This window comes from Sciurus vulgaris, assembly GCF_902686455.1.
Source record: "Sciurus vulgaris genome assembly, chromosome: 17".
Taxonomy (NCBI): domain Eukaryota; kingdom Metazoa; phylum Chordata; class Mammalia; order Rodentia; family Sciuridae; genus Sciurus; species Sciurus vulgaris.
In genome coordinates this window covers 56,683,866-56,706,656 of record NC_136478.1, presented here as the reverse complement: position 1 = coordinate 56,706,656, position 22,791 = coordinate 56,683,866, and the positions used below count along the sequence as shown (strand labels likewise).

Sequence of the window (22,791 nt, the reverse complement as noted above, 5' to 3'; positions counted from 1 at the left end):
GGGTCGACCCGGGTGGGCGAGGCTCGCGCCCGGCCCCGTGCTCGTCACCGCCTCCCCCCGTCCCCCGCCAAGCGCGCGCGCGGGGGGTTGGTGCGGCCGCGCAGGCGCGCGAGGCACAGCGGGCGCGCGGGCCGGCCCCGGGGCCTCCATGATGGAGGAGCGAGCGGCCGCCGCGGTCACTGCCGCCGCCTCCTCCTGCCGCCCGCTGGGCTCCGCCGCGGGCCCCGGCCCGACTGGGGCGGCCCCGGTATCTAGCCCTGCTCCGGGGCCCGGCCCGGCAGGTAAGGGAGGCGGCGGCGGAGGCAGCCCCGGGCCCACGGCGGGTCCGGAGCCCCTGAGCCTGCCCGGGATCCTGCACTTTATCCAGCACGAGTGGGCGCGCTTCGAAGCCGAGAAGGCGCGCTGGGAGGCCGAGCGCGCCGAGTTGCAGGTGAGCGCCGCCCGGGACCACCGACCCCCCCACCCGGCCCGGCCCGGCCTCACCCGCCGCCGCCGCCGCCGCCGCCGCCGCCATCTTGGAGCAATGGCCGCCGGGACGGCCGGGGGGGGCGGGAGGGAGCCGCGACGGTCCCAGGGAGCAGGTGGGGGCCCGCCCGAGCGGGGTCCTGAGGAGCCCCGCGGCGGGAGGGCGGGGGACGGCTCGGAGAGGGAGTGGAGGGACCCGCGGACGGGCGGGACCGGCCGAGAGAAAGGGGCGGAGGGACCCAAGTCTGCTGGAGTGGGAGTGAGCGCACCGCGCAGGGGCTTCTGAGGGGCGGCTCGGGCCGGAGGAAGCTTCCGAGAACTCGCGAAGGGCGCTCGGAGAAGTTGGAGGGCTCTGGAAGATCCGAGTGGTCCCGGACCGGAGTGGACAGGCGCTCTCAGGGGGCGGGGGTATTCCCGCCCCCGAGCCCGTCCCCCACCCGCTGCGCGGTGGAGGTCGAGCTGGGTCCCGGCCCGGGGCTCCTGGTGGGAGAGCGGGCGCGTCTGGGAGGACTTGGGACCCACTCGGTTCTGGGTGAGGTAGCCCGGAGGAGTGAGGAGAGGAGGTCCGAGAGTCCGGGATGGGGTGTGTTACGGGGCCGAGGAACTGAAAGACGGTTGTGTGAGGGTTTCAAGAGGTTCCAGGAGGAAACTTTAGGGAGCCCCGGCGTGTGTGGCATAGGGCAGGGAGGGTGTCCCTGGATGGAAGTGTGGACAGGATAAGGACGTACCCTAGGAACGGGGGTGCTTGAGAATGGGAGCACCAGTTTGGAGAGTGAGAGCGATGGCCCTGACATGGGAGGTATGTGTAGGATGTCAGGTAAAGAGCCCTGAACTGGAGAGGGACGGTGTCTGCCTGGAGATGGGGGCCTGGGATGAGAACAGTGAGAGGGAGTGGAGGTACCCTGGACGATGCATTAGGGGCAGCGTTTTGTAGAGCAGGATGGTTTGCCGAAGATCCTGAGATGAGCCCTGTGATTTGTGGAGTAGCAGTGGGGAGGAATGCACTCCCGTGATGCTGCAGGAAAGAGTCTGAGGGGTTTGGCTAGGTTCTGTGACCTTGAGGAGTATGGGTCATTTTGGACAGTGTCAAGAGACGCTTCAGGGTCGGAGAGGTGAGGATTTGGGGATGGGCTGCCAGGTGTCTGAGGGCTCCCGGACTGGTGTACTATTAGCAGAAGTTGTCAGTACATGATTCTAGCAGCCCATCTTTGCTCTTTGATTTGCTGCTTCCTACTTAGTTTTAGCAGGGGCCCAAGTTAAGAATTGATTGGAATTTTGGTGATGGGATTGATAAAAAGCATTCTCATAGTTGCTCCCTCCACCATCTTAGCTGAGTGGTAGCTGAGGCTCTGACTGGATTGGGAGAGGAATCCTTACATAAGTGAGCCTCACTTTTGTGGCCCACTCTGTACTTTCCAAGTTCTTTCCCAGCATACATCTCATTAGATCTTCTCAATACCCCATTATGTAGGCAGGGCCAATGTCATTACCTCACTCAGCAATAGTCATAACAGCTGCTATTTATTCAGTGCATATTATGTGCTGGACACTGTATTAAGCACTTTAGGTACATGCTATCGTTTGATTCTTGCGGCATCCTGGAGAATAAATGATATTATCCCTTCCTTTTTAAGTAAAAGCAGAAGAGAAAACGGGTTTGGGGAGAGCAAAGAATTTATCAAGGATCACTGGGACTGGACTGTGTTCCCTTCCTTTCTTCCATCCGGGATAAGAAAACTGGCCTAGGTGGCCTCCCTAGGTCACCCATTGGTCATAATGGTCAGAGCTTGGGCTGAATCCTGGTCTCAGGAACTTCACACCAGTGTATCCTACACCCACCTTCTCATCTTTTTTTAATGAGCAAAAAGCTATGTGTATCCCATGGCTTGGTGACTCTTCTTGGGTTGCGGGGTGGGGGTGGGGGGGCTTGTGGGGAGCACTGAGCTAGGTTCTGCTCTCTTATCTGGCCTCCAGCACCACTTACCTTGAGCTTTTGTTACATTAGTAAGATTAAAATATCTGGCCGGTGTGCTGTGTGGTGCCACACATCTGTAATCCTGATGACTTGGTAGGCTGAGGCAGGAGAATCTAAAGTTTGAGACCAACCTCAGTGACTTAGACCTTGTCTCAAAGTTAATAAATAAATAAATAAATAAATAGGGTCGAGGATGTAGCTCAGTTGTAGAATACCCTTGGGTTGAATCCTCAGTTTGTTTTGACTGCAAAAACAAACAAACAACCTGTTTCCCTGCGTAAAGTGGAATGTCTGGTGGAGACATGGAGGGAGTTGCTGTGTTCCTAAAGTGGTACCCCGCCAGGGTCCCCACTGCTTTCCACTACCATCAGTGCTCACTAAATTGCTGAGGCACTCCAGACTCTGCTGCCTGGGCAGGGTCACATACTTCTGATGAACCAGGAAGAGCTGACCCACCCACTTCCAAAGCAGACTGCTATGTAGCCAGTTCTCGGGACACGTATTGAATGAGATCCTGCCAGGAGGCACCCAGAATTTGAAGTGGGGAGGTGGTAAAGGTACAGTCTGATAATAACCAGTAGTGTGTTCATGGGGATTCCAAGAAGTAGGCTGTGCTTTTTGCCCCTCAGATACTTGCAGGCCACCAGGAGACTGGGCAGGAGCCTGCACAGATTGTACACACTCACGCACTTGCTCAAGATTGTGGCTCTGCCCTGGTGTTGTATGCTGTGTTCTGACAGGGAGGTTCTCTGAGGACCAGAGGAACCTTTCAGGGAGGGATCTGACCCAGACATTCATGTGGGAGCAAGTTGTGGTGCCTGACCCAGGGGGCTGTGGGATCCGGTGGGGACTCCTCCCTGCCAGGAGTGTGGAAGTGAGGAACTGAGGTGCTGCAGGGCTCCAGGCACTGCACAGGGACCCTGGGACAGAGGCTGACAGCAGGAGTGAAGAGGCAGCAGTTGCTGGAGGAAGCCTGGGAGCTGCTGCCTTCTTGAGAGAGGGAAGAGCTGGTGAGGAGTGGCTGCCATGTCTCAAAACTAAGGTTCTTTTTAGGGAAGGTGTCTTCTCTTTGGCCAGAGGGAGAGGTGGTGGGTGAATATGGTGAGCAGAGAACTTACGGATCCCAGCCTTACCTGCCTCCCCAGTTCACAGATCTGCTGCTGGCATTTGCTGGTGTTTGCTGGGAAGCTGACTGGCCACCAACGTTTCCCCTTTTTGGTGGGATTCCACCAGTCTGAGACACTTTAACCACATCTTTCTGGTTCTCTTTTCTCCCTTCTCTGCCAGAGGAACTGGGAAGGGGACAACAAAGGAGAGTAAGCTGAGATCCTCACATTGTAATGAGCATGGAAGGAAAGACCTGGGAAGTAGAAGCACCAGTGGGGACAGCTGAGAAGGGCGGGTGGGCAGGGCAGATCGGGGGCTGCTCAGCATGGACCCCTTCCTCTCCTCTCTCCCTCTGTCCATCTTCCCTAATGATGCATAGAGGAGGTTTGGATCCTGAGAAGACACAGGCCAAAAGCTCACCCTTGTGAGATGTTGGTCACATGGGCAGTCTGCCTAACTGGCCCAGGATATTCAAGTACGTACATTTTGTTGAAAAGTCTTAGGAGGGAAAAAGTCTTCTCTCTCTGGACAGATAAGGTGTCTTGCCCATAGCGTATCTGGTGATGTGTTTATTTGCTGCTTAGTAGTCCCACATTCCCCAGTAGAATATAAACCCCATCTTGCTCAGTGCTATACCCTGATGCATAGTTGGGGCTTAAGTAGTTTGTGGACTAAATGAACAACTGTCCTGTAGTGTGTGTATCCTTTTTCTTTGTTCATAAATAGGCACACCATTGCAGGTATGCCTGTGGAACACATTCCTAGAGGTGGAACTGATGGGACAAAAGCAAAGTGCATGAACCTCTGTTTATTTAGGTACTGGGAATTGGACCTAAGGGGGCTCTATACTGAGCCACACCCCCAGCCCATTTTATTTTTTGTTGAGACAGGATCTCGCTAAATTGCTAAGGCTGGCCTTAAACTTGGGATCCTCCTGCCTCAACCTCCTGGATTGCTGGGGTTTTAGGCATGCTCCCTGACACCTGTCTTAGTCTCTTTCTAGATACTGCCAGATTGCCCTCCAGGAAGGGTGCATCAATCAGTTCATGGCCTCACCAGGTATACAAGGGTGCCTGTGTCCCTGGCCAGGACCAGTGCTAGGTATCACTTAACATGCTCAGTTCTCAGCCAACCTGAGGGCAATTCCTGGTCCCTGGGGCTGTACAGAGGGGATAGCAGGACTGTGGGCATAGGGATTGCCCTGATCTGGGTGCATGGGGCTGTTAGGTCAGGGTCCTGGCAGCTCTAAGGCAAGGAAGAGTGGTGTGGGTGGAGAGGCAGAGTGAGCACAGCTTGGAGGAAGCGATTTAGGGTCAGCCCTTGGGGGCTTCCATTTGAGCTGTTGAATTTCTTCAGTAGGTGTGTGAAATGCAGGGAGCTCAGTGCCAGGAAGATGATGTTGTCCACCAGGGCAGGGGGCTGTGATCTGCAGCATTCCTGCCTGATGGGCCTTACCTTGTAAAGGGATCAAAAGAATGGACAGAGAGAATAAAAATGGCGAGAAAGTTAGAGGTAGAAGCTGACTTCTGCTAGCCCTCATTCTGGGCTCTGCCTCCACTGAGGAGAACTGAACAAATAAGGGGGTGCTCTCATGCACCCCATTTTCTAGAGGGCCAAGTGGTGGCTTGATGATCTGCCTAAGCTAATGCAGCAAATAAGTGACTAAGCCAGGATTGGAGCTCAGGCTGTCTGAGGCTGGAACGTGGAGCCCTAGGGGAGAAGCCAGGGATGAGCCCCATGCTCAGGGCTTTGGCAGAAGTCCTCCGGAACATGGTCAGGGGCCAAGATCCTGCCTTGAAGGCCGTTGGCCTTGTGTCTCCAAATGACCTGTTGACAGACGAGCAGACTGGGGCAGTCTGAGCCAACAGACGGTGTGAAATGCTTGGCAGAAACCCTGGCCCATGTCTGTGGCACATGTCCCTCATGCCCTGGGTGTGACATCATGGGATGGTTGGTCCCTGCGGTGGGGGTCGGGTAGCTTCTGCATTGCAGCGGGAGCTGAGCTAAGCCACCCACTCTTGTCCCTAAGCTCCAGAAGTAGCTTCCTACGCCTCTCAGAGACAGATGCTCTAGAAAGAATAGTGGGACGCCACCCCCACCGCCACCTTAGGGATGGCAGCTGACTTGGTGCGGGAGGGGAGGTCAAGGGCTTGCATCTTACTTCCATCCCCTCCTCTGCTGGCTCTGACCTTCTCCCCAGAAGGCAGCAGCTGAGTTAGTCCCACACTGGCCCCATTTTCATTGTAGGAGCTAAGGACTCCTCTTCAGATTTTTCATTGTGGTAACATGGCTGGGAACCTGGAGACAGTTCAGTGTGTCTTGCCAGTGCACTGTTAAACCTGGCATATTGCGGGTTGGGAGCTAGAGCTGTACCTGAGTAAGTGAGTGACACACCATCACTAGCCAGAGCCCTGAGGCCCTTGCCTCCCCTTCTGCCCCCAGGCTCAAGTGGCCTTCCTCCAGGGAGAAAGGAAAGGGCAGGAAAATCTGAAGACTGACCTGGTGCGGCGGATCAAGATGTTGGAGTACGCACTGAAGCAGGAAAGGTGAGTCCTGCGACCTGCTCATCCTGCCCTCTGAGAGGTCTTGTGGGCCACACACCTTTTGACTGCAGGCACTTGAGGACCAAGCATCCTCTTCCTGTCATTCAGGGAGGAAGAGGAAGTAGGTGCAGTGGGATCCAGAGTAGACATCAGTAGCAGTTTGCATGATGGAGGCCCGTGGTGGGCTGAATATTGACCATCACCATCTGGCTTACCTGTTGTAATACTTGCTGGGCATTATTGTCCTGTTTCTGACAAGAAACTGAGGCTTCAGGAGCGGGGTGACTTCAAGGAGTCCTGGAACTGGGGTTGCAGCCCAACCAGGCTGACTCCAAGATCGCTTTCCATCACTGCCTACAGTGGCATTTTCTAGGGGGCAGGTCTGCTTCAGAGTGGGGTGAGTGGAGGAGGGAGACCCTGGGATTTGGGATTCTGGAGGTGTCTGCTGGCCCATCTACCTGTTTCTGACTCATTAATCATTTGTTCTTTTAGGGCCAAATACCATAAACTGAAGTTTGGGACAGACTTGAACCAGGGGGAGAAGAAACCAGATCTGGCAGAACAAGGTACCCAGCCTGGGATCCTGGCTCTTGTCACCCCTCCCCCGAAGCTGGCTGTGAGGGAAGTGTGCCGGGGGTACTCTTCCTTACTGTACTGTGAAAGGCAGAGTGACCGCCAGTCAGGGCGGGGCCAGAGGGATGAGTTCTTTGTGCCCTGCTGTCTGCTCCATGTGGGGCTCTGCTGGGCCCTGGGGGTGGACCTGCCTGCCAGCCCTCCCTCTGAGACTGCCATAGAATCGCAGCAGCTTGTGCCAGCCTGTGAGGAGCGGGAGCTGGGCTATTTATAGGGCGCTGTGGACAGCGTGGGAAGCTGCGGAAACCTTGCTGAGCGGCAGCGTGTGCGCTGGGCTGGCATCCAGCTCTGCATCCCAAAAGTTGATCTGTGGGTGCTGCTTTATGTCACAGCACAGAAGCGCCCCAGGGAGCTAGATAGACGTGGCCCTGCCCTCTGGGCCCTTAGAGCCTGAACCCCTCGACAGGGCTATTCCTCCAAAGGGAGTGCACAGGTTCCAGGTGAGGGACGGGGCTGGACCAGCTGTGGAGGTGGCAGACCTGAGGGGCCGTGCTGAGTCTGCTGAGGCTCAGCCAAGGAGAACTGCGAGGCAAAGGGACTCTTCCAGCCAGGACTTGAGGTCTACAGTGGCCAGGTTCAGGCCCCTGGCCAGGCACAGCAGACACCAGTGAATACTTGCTGAATAGAAAACTAAACAGATTACCAGCTAGATCCCCACAGTGGTCCTACGAGGTCGATGCTGTGATCACCTGCACTTCTTGGGAGAAAAGACTGAGGCTTGGAGGGTAGGCTGACCACCCAGGTCACTCCACGGGTGTGGGAAGTGCAGAGTGGGGCTGGACCCCAGCAGCCTGTTCTCCCAGCCTCTGGGTGGGAAGATATCTAGACCTGCATTTGAAGGCAGAGCTCTGCTTTTATGTGGGGAGTGGTCTGGGGAGCATTTAGGAGACTACAGGTGAGGCCACTTCCAGGAGGAGGAATCGCTGAGAACAGGATGGAGAGGATTTCCAACACTCGGGAAGTGACTGCGGGATGCGTGATGACGATGGCTTTGGGTTTGGGGTGAGACTGGAGGAGGTGTTGGTTAAGTGGCAGTCTCGAAGGCAGCCTCCTTTCTCTGTCCATCAGTCTCCAATGGCCCTGTGGAGTCGGTCACCCTGGAGAATAGCCCGCTGGTGTGGAAGGAGGGGCGGCAGCTTCTTCGACAGTGAGTATGGGGGTGGGGACCGGATGAGGGGCAGGACACAACCCATTTGGCAAGGGAGATAAGCCTGCAGACTCCACAGTCCTTCCTGTCCCCATTGGGGACACCGAATTATCAGGATCCCAGCTGGCCACAGCTGGATGGTCTGTCACCTATGAGGGGAACTCTGCCTAGGGAACAGGAGGAAGGACTTGCTGTAGGAGGCAGATGTGGGGACCCCTACTCTTGGAACACAACTTGAATGTTTCGTGCCTTTTTTTCTCCTAAGGGTATTTTTTATCTTTTAAGTTTTACTATTTTTGAAATACTAGGGATGGAGCCCAGGGCCTTGAGAGTGCTAAGCACATGCTCCGCTGATCTATACTTCCAGCCAAAGTATTATTTTTTATTACTGAAGGGATTTGTATATTTTTGAAAACTCGGGCCAGGCATGGTGATGCACGCCTGTAATCCCAGTGACTTGAGAGGCTGAGGCAGGAGATCACAAGTTCAAGGCAGCCTCAGCAGCTAGTGAGACCCTGTCTCCAAATGCAATATTAAAGGGTGGGGGATGTTGTAGTAGAGTGCTGCCTAGCATGTTTGAAGCCCTGGGTCTAATCCCCAGAGCTGAAAAAAATTAATAATAATAGTAGGTAAATAAATATCACTCATAATTCTATCCTGAGGAGTTTTATATAGCCATAAGAATTTTGGCATATGTACTGTTGATTTCTTAAACATGTGGGCAGATAGACCATCCATCTTTTTTGTGGCTGTGTTATAAAAGCAAGAGTCCCCTTTCGCTGTTCCAGTGTCTCAGAGCATTGCTTTTACTAAGTGTCGTGAACATTTTCCATGTAAATTATTTGTGTTGTGTTTCATTGAGGTCCTTAATTCTTTGGTATTATGGACATTGTGACAAACATCAGGAAGCTGTCCTTGGCTTCCCCAAGCTCACTGCAGGTGCGGCCGCCAGTTTAACACATGCACGGTCACCCCAGGCGATAGGAAAATAATAATGATGCTCAGGGGCCATGTTACCAAGTCCCTATGGTGTGCTGACACTGTGCTAAACATTCCTCACATACTGGTTCCTCTCCTAAGTCCCTCTCCCTGTCCCCGTGCGGTGTAACTGCTCTCATTCCCCTCCTCACTTTCAGAGGCGAGGTGTGGGGAGCTGGTCTGCTTGCCTGAGGCCACACGGTTAATATGTGGAGGGTCTGCAGTGAGACCTCAGGCAGCAGTCCAGGAGGCCTCTTGCTTCGTCACCATGCTTCCCTGCCTTAGACACTCACTCAGGAGGAGAAAGCAAAGGAGGACACACACAGCCTAACTGCCAGAGGTGGCATTTCTCCCAGGGGACAGGATAAACAGAAAGGGCCTCCTGGCCAGTAGGTCCCTTGTGGAGCCCCAAGGCACTGTTGTCTCTTATCTTTCCAATTCACAATTGACTTTGTATTCTTTTTCTTTTCTTTTTTTTTTTTACGCCAGTCTTGGCTGGCTTCAATTTTTTAAGTTGCAGAAGCAATAAATGCTCAGTTATAGAAGTAAGTAGAGTAAGTCCCTTTTGTGTCCCTGATCACACTCTGCCAAGGTCACTACTACTCAGTTTGTCTGTGTCTTTCTTGGAGAGCATAACATAAGTGTGTTTGTGTGTAATGTAAACTTACATATACCCTAACATTTTTTTTCTTCTTTGCAAAAACTGGAATTATGTGGAACATCTAACTTGTCGTTTTTATTCTGCTGTTTACTAAAGCCATCTTTCTCTGACCCTCTGCTGTAGTTACTCTCTGCTTAGAGTCCCTTTCAGCAATCTGCTGACACAGTCTCCTTCAGTGGGACATTGAGGCTGGTCCTTCACTTGGGCTGTCCCCTCAGCGCACCAGGGACACTCTGTGCGGTGTGCATGTGGACCAGAGCTTTCATTGGAAGCAGTCTGGAGAGTGTAACTGCTGTGCCAGGGTGTGCCTGTAGAAAATTGTGGTGTCTGCTCTTAAACAGCCCCTTGAGATGCTGTCGCAGTTTGCCTTGGCCCCTGCCATTTGTGAAGAGTGGGTTCTGACATGCTTTGGCTCTGATCCCTGTAGGTACCTGGAAGAGGTGGGCTACACAGACACCATCCTTGACATGCGATCCAAACGTGTACGCTCCTTGCTGGGACGCTCATTGGAGCTCAATGGGGCCACTGAGCCTAGTGACACGGGCTCCCGGGCAGTGCCGGGTCCTGGGGGGCTCAGTGGCGGTGAGTCGCTGCTGGTGAAGCAGATTGAGGAGCAGATCAAGAGGTGAGTCCTTGGGTCTCCTCCTAGTGAATGTGCACACGAAAGCCAGCTGTGCTCCTGCGTTTTCTGCTTTGTAGAGTGCATTGTGGGTCCATTTGTCCTGGAGTCCTCTGTCCTTCCGTTGCCGGGAGCCCCTGAATTCTGTCTGGATACCCTGGGCCGCCTCTCCAGGCCCTCTGCCCAAGGCAGTCCTGCACACCCTGGCACCTGGACCCTGGTGGCTTGATAGCACTTGGCAGGGATCAACACATAGTTCCCACCTTCAGGAGCTCTTACTTGTCAGAGTAAATAATGTCATTATTAGGTGAAATGTTAAGAGTGGCAGGAGAGGGCTGGGGAGATAGCTCAGTTGGTAGTGCTTGCCTTGCACGCAAAAGGCCCTGGGTTCGATCCCCAGCACTAAAACAAAAAAAAAAAAAAAAAAGAGTGGCAGGAGATAGCCAGGCATTGTGGTGCTTTCCTGTAGTCTTGGCTACTTGGGAGGCTGATGTGGAAAGGCCATCCTGCACACCACAGTGAGACCCTGCCTCAAAAACAAGTGAAGCTGGGCATGGTGGCACACACCTGTAATCCAGTAATTTGGGAGGCTGAGGCAGGAGGATCCTAAGTTCAAAGCCAGTCTCAGCCACTTAGCAAGACCCTGTCTCAAAATAAAAAACAATAAAAAGGGCTGGGGAATGTAGCTCAGTAGAAGAGCGCTTGCCTAGCATGTGTGAGGCACTGGGTTTGATTCTTGGCACCATATATAAACAAATAAAGTCCATCAACTAAAAAATATTTAAAAAAATAAAAGGCTGGGGATGTAGCTTAGTGGTTAAGTGCTCCTGTGTTCAATCCCTGGTACTTAAAAAATAAAACCAAAAAGTGATAGAAATAGTGGCACTTTGGATGAGGTAGGCAGGGAGGTGACATTTGGGCAAAGGGTACCTAGAAGGAAAATGTTCTAGGCAGAGGTAACAGTGAATGCCTCTGTCCTGAGAGGGACAGGTGTGGTGTGTGCAGGAAACCAGAGCCAGTGTGGAGATGCAGGCCTGAGGCCTGTGGTGAGGCCAGGTAGCAGGAGGCAGATCATGTTGGATTCTAGATGGGCGTGGTATTGCACGTCTATAATCCCAGAGGCAGGAAGATCGCAAGTTCAAAACCAGCCTCAGCAACTTAGCAAGGCACTTAGCAACTCGGCAAGACCCTGCTTCAAAAGAAAAAAACAAGAAAAGGGCTGGGGATGTGGCTCAGTGGTTAAGTGCTCCTGGGTTCAATCCCTAGTACCAAAAAAAAAAGAAGTTGGGTTGTACACTCAGTGGGTGTGGGAAGCCTTTGGTTTTTGGCAGGTTTACTGTGACAAGAGGCTGTGGAGGCAGGGAAGCTGGGGGAGATTACTGCAGTGTACAGGTGAGGACTGAGGGATCTTAGTGGTGGGGGAGGGAGTTTCTCCTGGGTTGACACTATTTAAAGGATTTAGGTGATGGGGGAGCAAAGGAAGCAAGGTCTTGTCTAAATGCCCGAACAGCATCTCCTGAAGTAGGGAGACAGGTGGAACTGCAGGACTGCTGAGACCAGCTTGAGGTGCCTGTGCTCCTCCATATAGAGCATCTGGAGCTTGGGGCAGGTGGCTTCTAAACGTACTCCTAGTTTGCCAGCACCTGGATGTTCTTGGAAAGGCACAGGACCATCCGTGACCAGTGAGGGAGCGAGGATGGGTGGCGCAGGGAGATCTGAACCCAGGGCGTTGGGCTCCCACACCTTGAGACAGGAGAGGAGCCAAAGGAAGGAGAAGCAAAGAAGGGGAGCTGATGCCGAACGCCCTGTCGGGGGAAGTCCTGGAGAGTGCAGTCCTGCCTGCCCTGGTAGCGAGTGAGGGAGGGTCTGTGATGGTGCTCCAGGGAGGACTGAGAGGGAGCAGGGGGCTTAGCAGCCTGGGCAAGTCTCGAGTCATCTCTGTACCAAGGGGCCCTGGCAGTTCAGAACTCGGTGGCAGCCAGATGCAGAGAGGAAGGTGTTGGCGTGTACCTGCGCTTTGCTTGATCCTGCTCTACCATGGGTTTGGCGGACACTTCCTCTGCTGGAACTTGTCATCAAGTTAGAGGCCAAGAGGTAAACATAGGAGTGCCATCTGTCTCTGGGATAGCACAGGTCCTGCAACCCTGCTGGTTCGTGGCCCCACAGGCATTGGTCAGGTGACCAGTTCCTCTTTGCTGCCTCTGACTGACCTGTGCTTGACTGGCCATGGGAACAGGAGCTGCTGTGTCAGTGGCACTTCTCTTCCAGCTTTGTCCCCAGGGCAGGTGCTGTCAGGGTGGGTGCAGGGCCTCCAGAACCCGGGTGGGAGCTCAGGGAGATGCTGGGCTGTCTGGTCTGAATGAGGGACCTGCTGGGGACGAGTGTCTGTGGAGCAGAGCCTGGGTCCGGCTGTGCATAGTCAGGGCCAGAGCTCCTTGGGGCTTAAGAACTTAGCTGGGTCTCGGTTCTGGCTACAAGCCTGGCACCTTCCCACGTGGGATTCACCATCTGGCAGGACTAACTCTGCCCTTGTCATGAACAGGAATGCAGCAGGCAAAGACGGCCAAGAGCGCCTAGGTGGCTCCGTGCTGGAGCAGATCCCCTTCCTGCAGAACTGCGAGGATGAGGACAGTGACGAGGATGACGAGCTGGACAGCATGCAGCACAAGAAGCAGCGTGTGAAGGTGGGCCCCTCCTCGCGGGTCCCGGTCCAACTGCCCACAGCCAGGCCCTCCCTCTGACTGCAGAGGTGCCCAGGTCAGGGCCTCTGTCTGAGCCCCCTCTCCCAACTGCCCCCTAGAACTCTCCGCTGCCCCTTCCTCAGCTCACACAGTCCTGGAGACTCCCCTGGAGCTCTGCAGGCGAGGCCTGTGCCTGGCCGCACGCCCGCGATGTCCCCTCTCAGGCTCTCGCCATTGGAGTCGGATGTTCTTGCTATCACTCTCTCTCTCCTCCAGTAGCCTGGGAGCTCCACCAGGAAGGGACACTGTGGCTCTGTCCCTGTGTCCTGAAAAGGGTGTGGAACAGAGACGCTCAGTAAATATTTGTAAATGGTGTGAGTATGGCCGAGCCCAGGTCAGCCTGGGTCCGGGTGGGCTCTAGGATGCGGGTGTCTAGTCTGCCATTGGTGTGAGGACCCAGACCCAGGGATGATGCCTCTGGGGAAGTGTCCAGATCACCTCAGTGTGGTCTCGAGCTCTGGCTCCTGATGCAGCCTACATGTTCCCCTGCTCCCTGCCTGCCAGAGCCCCCGTGCTTCTGCCACCTCAAGGATGCTATCCTTAGACATGGTGTGGTCTCATCGCTCTAGCAAACATCACTTTGGGCTTTCACTTGGCAAGCCCTGTGCCAGTGGAAGGAATGACATGAAGAGTCCAGTCACTGACAGGGAGCAGCTTGTGGCTGATGGTGGCCTTGTGAAGTCACATGCAGAAGGATGAGCCATAATGGAGGCAGAGATGCGCCCGAAAGGAGGGGCAGTGGGAGATGCCTGGGCCTTCCCTGAACCCTGGTCTTCCCAGCAGCAGCCTCTGCCTAGACCCCCTTCCCACTTGCCCAGACTCAGTTCAGACACCACCACCTCTCATGGTGACACTACCTTTCTCTGGCTTGCCCTCTGCTTCCTGTCCCCCTACAGGGTCAGGAACCTCCTGTGGGCTCCTGTAGTCCCTGGACTGTCTTCCCAGCCCGACTGCTCTGGTGTCAGATCTGTCTCTCTTCCCCAACTGCTCCGAGGGACTGGGTTTGCTTTAGCTTCAGTTCTATCTGGCGCCCCCAGTGTGTCTGCACAGGCCATGCCTGGCTGGGGCCTTTGGGGAATGCACTGAGGGGAAGGGAAGGCTCAGAACTGCCCCCACAGGAGGATGGGAGGGAAAGCAGTACTGGGTCTCTCACCCTGCCCTCTGGTCTGGAATATGGATCCCTCCTACCTCCTGTGCCCCCACCTCCCCCTCCCCGGGAATTTGACTTTTTCAAGACTTCTGTATTGCTTCCTATGGGAAACCGTCCATGTCCTTCTCTGTTCCTCCCAGCAGAAATGATCACTGACTTTTTAATATTCCATTAGGCCTTTGCATCTGTCACCACACTGTCCCTTGTGCCCTGTGGGTTGGCTCATATATAGGGGTCTCTACCTCCCCAGGCCTGTGTCCCAACAGACCTGCTGTGACTCCCATATTGGCTAGTGGCCTGGCCACATGGCTTAGGGCTCATGCTTCTTTTGACTTAGCTTGTTTCTGAATACATGAAATGGGGCTCAGAGTCTCCCTGTCTCTGGAGAGGGTTGTTTAAAATGAGCTGACGTAGACCTTAGCTGTGCAGAGACTGCCCCCACCAAGAGCCCCCCAGATGTCAGCAGTTGGTCACTGTTAGGCATGCGTGGCATGGGGCAGCTCCCACAGGATTGGGAGGGCCCCTCTCGCATGCCCTTTTAACAGCATCTGTGATGGTTCCACCTTTCTGTGAGTCCTGACCTGGCGGGCATGGCCTCTCCGGACATGCTGTCTAACCCTTGACCGTATCTACTCCTGTGGCCCCAGTGCTGGCCAGAGTCTGGCCTCTCACAGGTGCCCACAGGTTTGCCTCCAGATCCAGTCCCACCTCAGACCTCACCTGTAGAGGGGTCAGCCACACCCTGGAGGAGGCCATGGTTGGCTGAGGCTGCCCAGGGCATGGCCTAGCTTGGACTTGGTGGCCTGGGGCAAGTGGCTTCACTCTGCCCAGTAATCACAGTGGCTGTGCATGGGGTTGCGGGGGTTAAGTAGAGCCAGGTGTACGAAGTTCACTCAGTGTAGTTCTGTGTAAACAAGGCTGGTGTGTGTGTGACGAGTGGTTAGTGTCATGGTTACTCTTATTCCCATGCTTAAAATGCTGCTGTTTGTCCTTTAATTGTGTGTTTTCATGCATTCACTTGTGCACAGATACATGTCCCCCACCTCATTGCTGTTTTCCAACCTGTCTTCCCCAGAAGCCCTGTGCTGGGGGTGGGGGCAGGAATAGGCAGAGGGGAGGAGGATGGCTGGTGTGTGCAGGGCCCAGAGGATTCCAGTGGGAGGTGGAGGAGGACTGCAGGGGGTCTTGCAAGAAGTCAGGCTGAGGGGCCCTGGCCCAGCCCTGTCCCTAGCGCTCAGCAGCTGCCGAGGCTCCAGCAGGGGGCGCCCCAGAATCTGAGTTGATACTCCAGGACAGCCCCAAGTGGAGGGGGACGCTGAGGCAGGAGGAATCTGAGGATGCCAGGCCAGGGCTGGGGACTCTGGCTTATCTACTCCCAGAGATCAGGTAGGCTTGGTCTGTGGACACAGCCCTTACCTACCTGCTTTTGTCCATGCCGAAGCTCCCCTCCAAGGCCCTTGTTCCCGAGATGGAAGACGAGGATGAGGAGGACGACTCAGAGGATGCCATCAATGAGTTTGATTTCCTGGGCTCAGGAGAGGACGGGGAGGGCTCTCCAGACCCTCGGCGGTGTGCCGGAGAGGGGAGCCCACACGAGCTGGGTGAGTGGAGCATGGCTGGGCTGCTGCTGCTGGCCTGCCTCCCTCCAGGGGCAGACTGGGCCCTGCCCTGGCCCCACAGCTGCCGCAGCTGCTTCCTGTCAGGTCTCTCCACCGGATGGATATGCTTCCGAGGGGGAGGGGCCAAGGAGAGCAGGGACTGGAGCCAGTGGCCAGGCCCTTCACCCTTTCCTGGAAAGTCCCAGGGGGACTGTAGGCAAGGCCTTTCTTCCTGGAGCTGGGCTGCTGTCCCCTGTGGCCAGTGTCTAATCCTGATTAAGCTTAGGAGGGACCAGAACAAGGACCCAGTAGGGGAGAGGCAGGCGGGGCAGGGCTGCATCTTCCTCCCTGTTTTGTGACTTGTTGCCAGGAGCACCCTTGTGGGGGTCACATGGGTGGATGACTGGAGACCGAGGCTCAGGACAGGGCAGAGACTAGCCCGCCACTGAGAGTTTCCCTTGGCGGCAGAAAGGCCTGAGGCAGTGGAGAAGCAGCACTCTTGAGAGGCTGGGTTGGAACTGGTGGGCGACTCCTGCCTCTTGTCTTGTCCCTGCAGAAAGCCGTCGGGTCAAACTCCAGGGAATTCTGGCTGACCTTCGGGATGTGGATGGGCTGCCCCCCAAAGTGACTGGCCCACCTCCTGGCACGCCCCAACCTCGGCCCCACGAAGGTAAACCCCGTGCCTCAGTCCCTTGGGGCCCATGGCAGAGGGAGGCTGCAGAGCTAAGCCCAGGGCTTCTGTGTCCTTAGGGGCGAGGCCCAGCCTCCAGTCTGCAGCCTCCCTGTCCCAAAAGTTCGTCTGTCTGTCTCTGTCTCCCTCTCTTTTTGTTTGTCCTGCCCTGCTGTCTCTCTGTCTCTTCCTTTCCAGCTGTGGTTCTTGATCTTGTCCTCCTCCCTTTCCCTTTCTCGCTCCTCATTTCTCTCTTCGCCTCTCTCTGTCTCTCTCTCCCTGGCCCTCTCTGCCCCTCCCACCCTCCCCCTACCAGGTTCCTTTGGCTTCTCCTCAGACGTCTTCATCATGGACACTATCGGGGGCGGGGAGGTGAGCCTGGGGGACTTGGCAGATCTCACGGTCACCAACGACAACGACCTCAGCTGTGATGTAAGTTCTCAGGTGCCCACGGGCATCACCTACAGCGCTTCCCTTGCCGGGCGCTGGCCACAGTCTAGGTCAGGATTCAGTCCCAGCTCTAGGAGGTGCTTCACCTCGTTTGACAGGTGTGCAAGGCAGACCTTTGTGGCCTGTGTTCTGAACCTGACCACCTGATTCAGGCCTTGGGCCATCTGGGGACCTCTTGGGCAGTGCATGTGTGCTTTTTCTTGGGCAGAACAGGACCTTGAGTGGTTGATCCAACAAGATTAGGGACATGGTGTGGAATTCAGAAGTGGGGCTGGGCACAGGGTCCACCTGGAGCTTGCCATGGGCTCCTCCACTCACCCAGGTGGCACAGGGGAACTCCCACCCCAGATTCTCTGACTCCAAAGAACTACGGCAGAAATGACGGCTCAGCAGGGACCATGTAGGGTGCTGAACCAGGTTGAGGGGGTCATGTGGCATGAACCTTGGCTGGGGCAGGGCACTCATCCTGCCTGACAGTCTGCTTGCTGTCTTTCCTGAGCCTGGCCCTTCCAGGTCCCCATATGGTGTGCCACCACCTTTGTGAGGGCAAGTGCAAGACCTCAGGGCCACCTCCACAGGGGCCTGCGGATCTGCTGCAGACCTCAACCTGTGCGATTGCCTCCATTTCCATGGCAGAGTGCCTGGTCTCCGTGTCCTCATCTTTCCCTGTGGCTTCATGGCCTCATAACCCATCTCTGCAGCTATGCTCCTAATCTGAGCTTCCCTAGAGCAGCCAGAGCAAGCCATGTAACTTCCTGCTCTGAACCCTTCTGTGGCTCCCCATTTCTCCAAAGCTTTTTCTCACGGTGAAATGCATAGTTCTGAATGTGGCTCGCCATTCTGCCTCCTGCCGGCCTTTCTGGTTTTACCCCTCACCCACTTGGTGTAGCCCAGCTGTGCTGTCTCTCAGGCACCGGACCCACATGCTGCCTCCTGCCTCAGGGCCTTTGCGTGAATGGTTTCCCCTCCCCTAGCTAGTTCTGGTTAAGTCCTGTTCACTGGTTACTGCCTCCTGAAAGCCCGTTGGCCCTGCAGAGACCAGGCTGCCTGGGGTCCCCTCCCTGGGTGTTCTTGATTTATAGCACTGTTCACAGTGTGTGATCTGTGCAGATGCCCCTCTGAACTTGCATGACCCCAAGTTCAGGACCACTTGGTTTTCCCAGAACCTGGAATACTGCAGGAACTCATTGTGTGAGTGAGGGACTCTGCTGGACACCGAAGAGGGGAAAGTGTTAGGCTGGAACCAGTCTAGGTGGGGGCTGGAGGGCTCCTGGGCCCGGGTGTCAGTGTCTGCACGAGGGCTAGAGTGGACAAGGGGACACTGAGGCAGCTCTCCCCCCTCAGCTATCTGATAGTAAGGACGCTTTCAAGAAGACGTGGAACCCCAAGTTCACCCTCCGCTCGCACTACGATGGGATCCGCTCCCTGGCTTTCCACCACAGCCAGTCGGCGCTGCTCACTGCCTCTGAGGACGGCACACTAAAGCTCTGGAACCTGCAGAAAGCAGTCACAGCCAAGAAGTGAGGGCAGCAGTCCCAGAGCAGGGGTGGGGCCTCCAGGCCTGGGCCTGGGGGCCTCAGTGACGTTGGACTCCTGTCTCCCCCAGGAATGCTGCGTTGGACGTGGAGCCCATCCATGCCTTCCGGGCCCACAGGTAGGAGGTGCCTGCCTAGGAGGCCGGTGGTGGTGGGGGCTCAGTTCCCGTGCCCCTCCGTCTTACGCAGCACCCCTGCACTGTCTCTCACTCCTAGACTGTTGGCCCCACATGCTCCTAGCTGCGGCCTTACTGTGGCTCTACCAAGTTGGAAATGAATAGGGCTTGGGGACAGGCAGTTTGCCCAGGTGGCACAACCACACCTGATGCTACCCTTAGAAACTTTAGGTCCCCACAGCCAGGGAAGGTTTTGAACTGCCTGTCTCTCTTCCCTCCCCCACCGTGGTTCCCTGCAGAGGCCCAGTGTTGGCAGTGGCCATGGGCAGTGATAGCGAGTACTGCTACAGTGGAGGGGCAGACGCCCGCATCCATAGCTGGAAGATTCCGGACCTCAACATGGACCCCTATGATGGTTATGGTGAGGACGCCTCCCTCCCTACCACGCGGTGCGCACCTCGTGCCCATCTGAGGCGCCAGAGTGCTTGGGCCGGGTTCCCGTCAGGCCAGGCGGGAGTAGCTGGTTTCAGCCTACAGCTGGGGGAGGGCGGTGGGATGAGGCAGAGCTGGGCACCTGAGGCAGGGGCCAGCATGTGTCAGGGCTGGTCAGTGGGGCAGTCTCTGTGCTCAGGCTCAGCAGGGGCTTTTCGGGGTGACTGGAGGGTTTTTGAGAAGGTGGACGAGTGAGGCCAGGCGTCAGCTGGGCCAGGCAGCAGGGACCTGGGCTTTCTCTGAGGGAAGTGGGGTTCAGGTGTGAGGCCAGGAATGGCTGCGTCCCTGCAAAATGAGAGCCCCTGAACTGTCCAGTGGGGCAGGCGGTCTTGACGTAGTGTGTTTCCTCCCTGGGCTGGCCCAGACCCCAGCGTGCTCAGCCATGTCCTGGAGGGCCATGGGGATGCAGTGTGGGGCTTGGCCTTCAGTCCCACCTCCCAGCGCCTGGCTTCCTGCTCTGCCGATGGCACCGTCCGTATCTGGGACCCCAGCAGCAGCAGCCCAGCTTGCCTCTGTACCTTCCCCACAACTGGCGGTAAGCAGGGGCTCTGGCACCCCACACTGGTGTGGTACAGAGCTGGAGGCCTGGAGGGGGGCAGCTCCTGAGGAGGCCCTGGGCACCAGGGCAAGATCTGGCTCCTTGGGCAGTCTTCTCCCCTCTACCCTCAGAGCACGGGATCCCCACCTCAGTGGCCTTCACCAGTACTGAGCCTGCCCACGTCGTGGCTTCCTTCCGCTCTGGTGACACCGTCCTGTATGACCTGGAGGCTGGCAGCGCCCTCCTCACACTGGAGTCCCGAGGGAGCAGTGGTAAGGGGCTCTGTGAGGCTAGGGACTGAATAGCTTATAGTGCCCCAGTTCCTCCTGTGGTTCGGGGACCCAGTTGCCCTCAGGGGCTCTAAGCAGGAAGGAAATAAGATTGAGTGGAGGCGAGCCATGCTCTGAGACAGTACGGGTCTCTAGGGAGGCCAGGGACAGCCCGTCATGGACGCCTTACAGAAAGGACAGAATGTTTCCACATCCCTGCGGAACAGGGCCCAGGGACCATCTTGCAGAAGCAGCACCATAGTGGATGGAAGGGAGTAGCCCCTTTGGCCTCAGGCCCAGGCGCCAGCTGGCAGTGCTGAAGCCCCCTTGCCTGTCCTGGTCTCCCTGGTTTTCTCTGCATCCTTCCCTCTCTCCTCTTTCCCGGCCAGTCCCAAGCCAGATCAACCAGGTGGTGAGTCACCCGAACCAGCCCCTCACCATCACCGCACATGATGACAGGGGCATCCGCTTCCTGGACAATCGGACAGGTGAGACCTGGCCTCTCACCCACACCCCCAACGCGTGCGCGTGAGGGTGGAGTGGAGCAGACTGGGACCCAGAACCTGGCCATGAACCTGGCCACGATGCCTTCTTGAGCCCTCGCCTCCCGGGCAAGGCCCAGGGGGACAGGACCTGCCACCCACCCTCTCTCCCTTCAGGTAAATCCGTGCACTCCATGGTGGCCCACCTGGATGCAGTCACCTGCCTAGCCGTGGACCCCAATGGCGTGTTCCTGATGTCTGGAAGTAAGTTGGGACCTGTGGCTGCCCCCTCCCTACCAGAGGAGCTAAGCTGGGCCCTGACCCAGGGGCTCCCTGGGCTGGAATCCACATGGGCTGGGAAATGGCCATAGCAGGAGAAGTCCTGGTCATGACGGTGGTGACAGCCAGCTGTGCGTGCAGAGACAACTGCAGACACTTCACCTGTGTCACTTTGCTTACTCTTCTAAGTCACCCTCTGTGAACCTGAGGCTCACAGGTTTCAGGATTTGGCCATGGCGTGGTGGTTGCGGGACTGGACCCGTGGGGATTTGAACACTTGGTCCTTTCCTGGTCTCTGGATGAGGGTGCTGGGCCCAGCATTGGTAGGGCTGTGTCTGGAAGGCGCAGGGAGCAGCTCCCTAGGGGCTGCAGGCTGGGCTGCCCTGCCTCAGACTCCCTCAGGCTTGAGGCTGAAGGAGGCGCAGGCCATGCTGCCTTTGCCTCTGCCTCATCTCACCAGATGAGCATCTTGGCCTAGGCCTATTTCTGTCCCTGCCCAATGATGGCATCGGCTGTCTGCAGAGAGCCTGAGGGGCTTGTCAGAAAGACTGAACCTGGTGCAAAGCGCCTCATACCGAAGGGCTTCATCGCCAAGACTTCAAGGCCCTGGGTCCGGCCAGACTGCCTGCAGCCTCTCACCACACTCTCCAGCGTCCCCAGGAGTCTCCACGGCTGACCCCTGCCTGGAAGGCTCCTTGCCCTATCTGTCCTTGGGTGCCACCACCTAGAAGTGTTTCTTCCTTTTTTCTTTTTGTTTTGCTCCGATGCTGGCGACTGGCCCTGGGGCCTTGCGCAGGCTAGGCAAGTGCTCTACCACTGAGCTGTCCCCAGCCACCTCTGCTGTTTTCCTGTTTGCTGTCTGACCTGCAGGGTCCACAGGGCAGGAAGACGTGTTTTGTTCTGTGACCCTCCCACTCCTGTCACACAGCAGGTGCTCAGTAAATACTTGGTGACTAGATGGTGATTGACAGGATGGGGACAGAAGGCCTGTCCTTTGGATAGAGCCCCACGAGCCCCAAGGCCTTAGGATGAGGCCAGGTGAGGACTCAAGGGCCAGGTCTGGGTGAGGAGCTTGGTGACAGTCCTCCCACTCCTGTGCAGGCCACGATTGCTCCCTGCGCCTGTGGAGCCTGGACAATAAGACCTGCGTGCAGGAGATCACAGCCCATCGTAAGAAGCATGAAGAGGCCATCCACGCTGTCGCCTGCCATCCCAGCAAGGCCCTCATTGCCAGTGCTGGCGCCGATGCCCTGGCCAAGGTCTTTGTATGATGCCACCTGGCCCCGCCCTGGCCCCATACTGGCTGGGGAGCGGGCCCGGCAGGTGGGGCTGAGGTGAGTGGCAGGCCCTCTGGGCGGAAGGGTAGAAGCCTCTGCTTCCTGGCCTGAGGGCCCCAGGCACTTGAGGTTATGCCAAGTCCACAGTCCTCTGAGAATAACTTGAGGTAGCCCTTGGGCACACAGGGGAGGGGGCTGAGGCCTAGAGAGGGACCCGAAAGGTGGTGGTCAAGTCTCTCCTCCCTCTTCTCTGCAGGTGGCTCCCAGCCTCACTTTGGAGGTTCAGAGGCCGGGCCTCTCCCTACCTGAGGAGGAGCCTGGCGGTGCTAACAGCCCTTTCTCCAGGAATGCCCTCCTGTGGCTCTCCTTCCCCAAGTACCCAGCCTGGGGATGGGCCCCTTCAGGAATTGCCCCTCGAGGATGGCCTCGGGGTTCTGCCCATGCCCTGACACCCACTCCTGGTATCCGCTGCCTTCTCGGGGGCAGTGCAGCCAGGTCCCAGGGTCCCTGGGGATCAGTTTTTCTAAGATGCCAGAAGGTGTCAGGTTCTTCCTTGAGCCTGGCTCCTCCAGACCTGGGGGGGAACTGTGCTGGGAGGAGTCTCCAGGTGCCCCCTCCTGGGGGCCTCTCCCCTGCTTTCCAGACACTAACCAAGCCTCCCTGGCCCTTGGCCCTGCCTGGGGAAGCAGTGCCCGTGCCCCTCCTCCGAGGGTGGGCCTCACAGCCCCCCACAGCCCCCATGGAGAGGGACAGCCTTCTCTCCAGAGGGCCTTCTTGAGCCCCTCCCTGAGGTATGGAGGATGGAGTGGGGGCCGCTGGCCCCCCATAACTCCCTGTATATCTGTATAATAAATGGGATTTTAATGGCACCCTGCCCCGTTATCACTATGTGATAGTCTGTCAGTCTCCTGGCTCCACACTTGACCTCTATTTATTTCACTCTCTTCGTTTGGGTTCCACCCTCTCCACACCCTTGATCCTCCTCCAGGTTCCTGTTTATAAGCCCCATCCTCTCTGCCCCTGAACTTGTATGTGAAAACTTGTCTCAATAAACCCTTTGGAGTAA

At 56.6% G+C, this 22,791-nt stretch overlaps 1 protein-coding gene across 2 annotated transcripts; it reads left to right on the top strand.

Moving 5' to 3' along the window:
- On the top strand, positions 1-22,791 carry STRN4 (striatin 4). 2 transcript variants are annotated; one of them, XM_079119552.1, is made up of 18 exons: positions 1-430; positions 5,990-6,093; positions 6,583-6,656; positions 7,792-7,870; positions 9,937-10,134; positions 12,671-12,812; positions 15,461-15,620; positions 16,174-16,287; positions 16,625-16,719; positions 18,082-18,257; positions 18,344-18,391; positions 18,688-18,809; positions 19,245-19,415; positions 19,550-19,690; positions 20,077-20,175; positions 20,347-20,433; positions 21,550-21,782; positions 21,982-22,791. In XM_079119552.1, exons 1-17 carry the CDS (start codon positions 149-151, stop codon positions 21,717-21,719), a joined length of 2,262 nt encoding a protein of 753 aa, XP_078975678.1. In that variant the 5' UTR covers positions 1-148; the 3' UTR covers positions 21,720-21,782; positions 21,982-22,791. The 2 variants fall into 2 exon arrangements, with proteins under 2 accessions (XP_078975678.1, XP_078975677.1); XM_079119551.1 differs by having other exon boundaries at positions 16,604-16,719.

Bases quoted from the DNA above. Each gene is read 5' to 3' on its own strand.
- STRN4 (XM_079119551.1), top strand. From the start codon at position 149: ATGATGGAGGAGCGAGCGGCCGCCGCGGTCACTGCCGCCGCCTCCTCC. The intron at 12,813-15,460 runs GTGGGCCCCTCC...TCCATGCCGAAG, and splicing joins ACAAGAAGCAGCGTGTGAAG to CTCCCCTCCAAGGCCCTTGT. The intron at 19,691-20,076 runs GTAAGGGGCTCT...TTTCCCGGCCAG, and splicing joins GGAGTCCCGAGGGAGCAGTG to TCCCAAGCCAGATCAACCAG.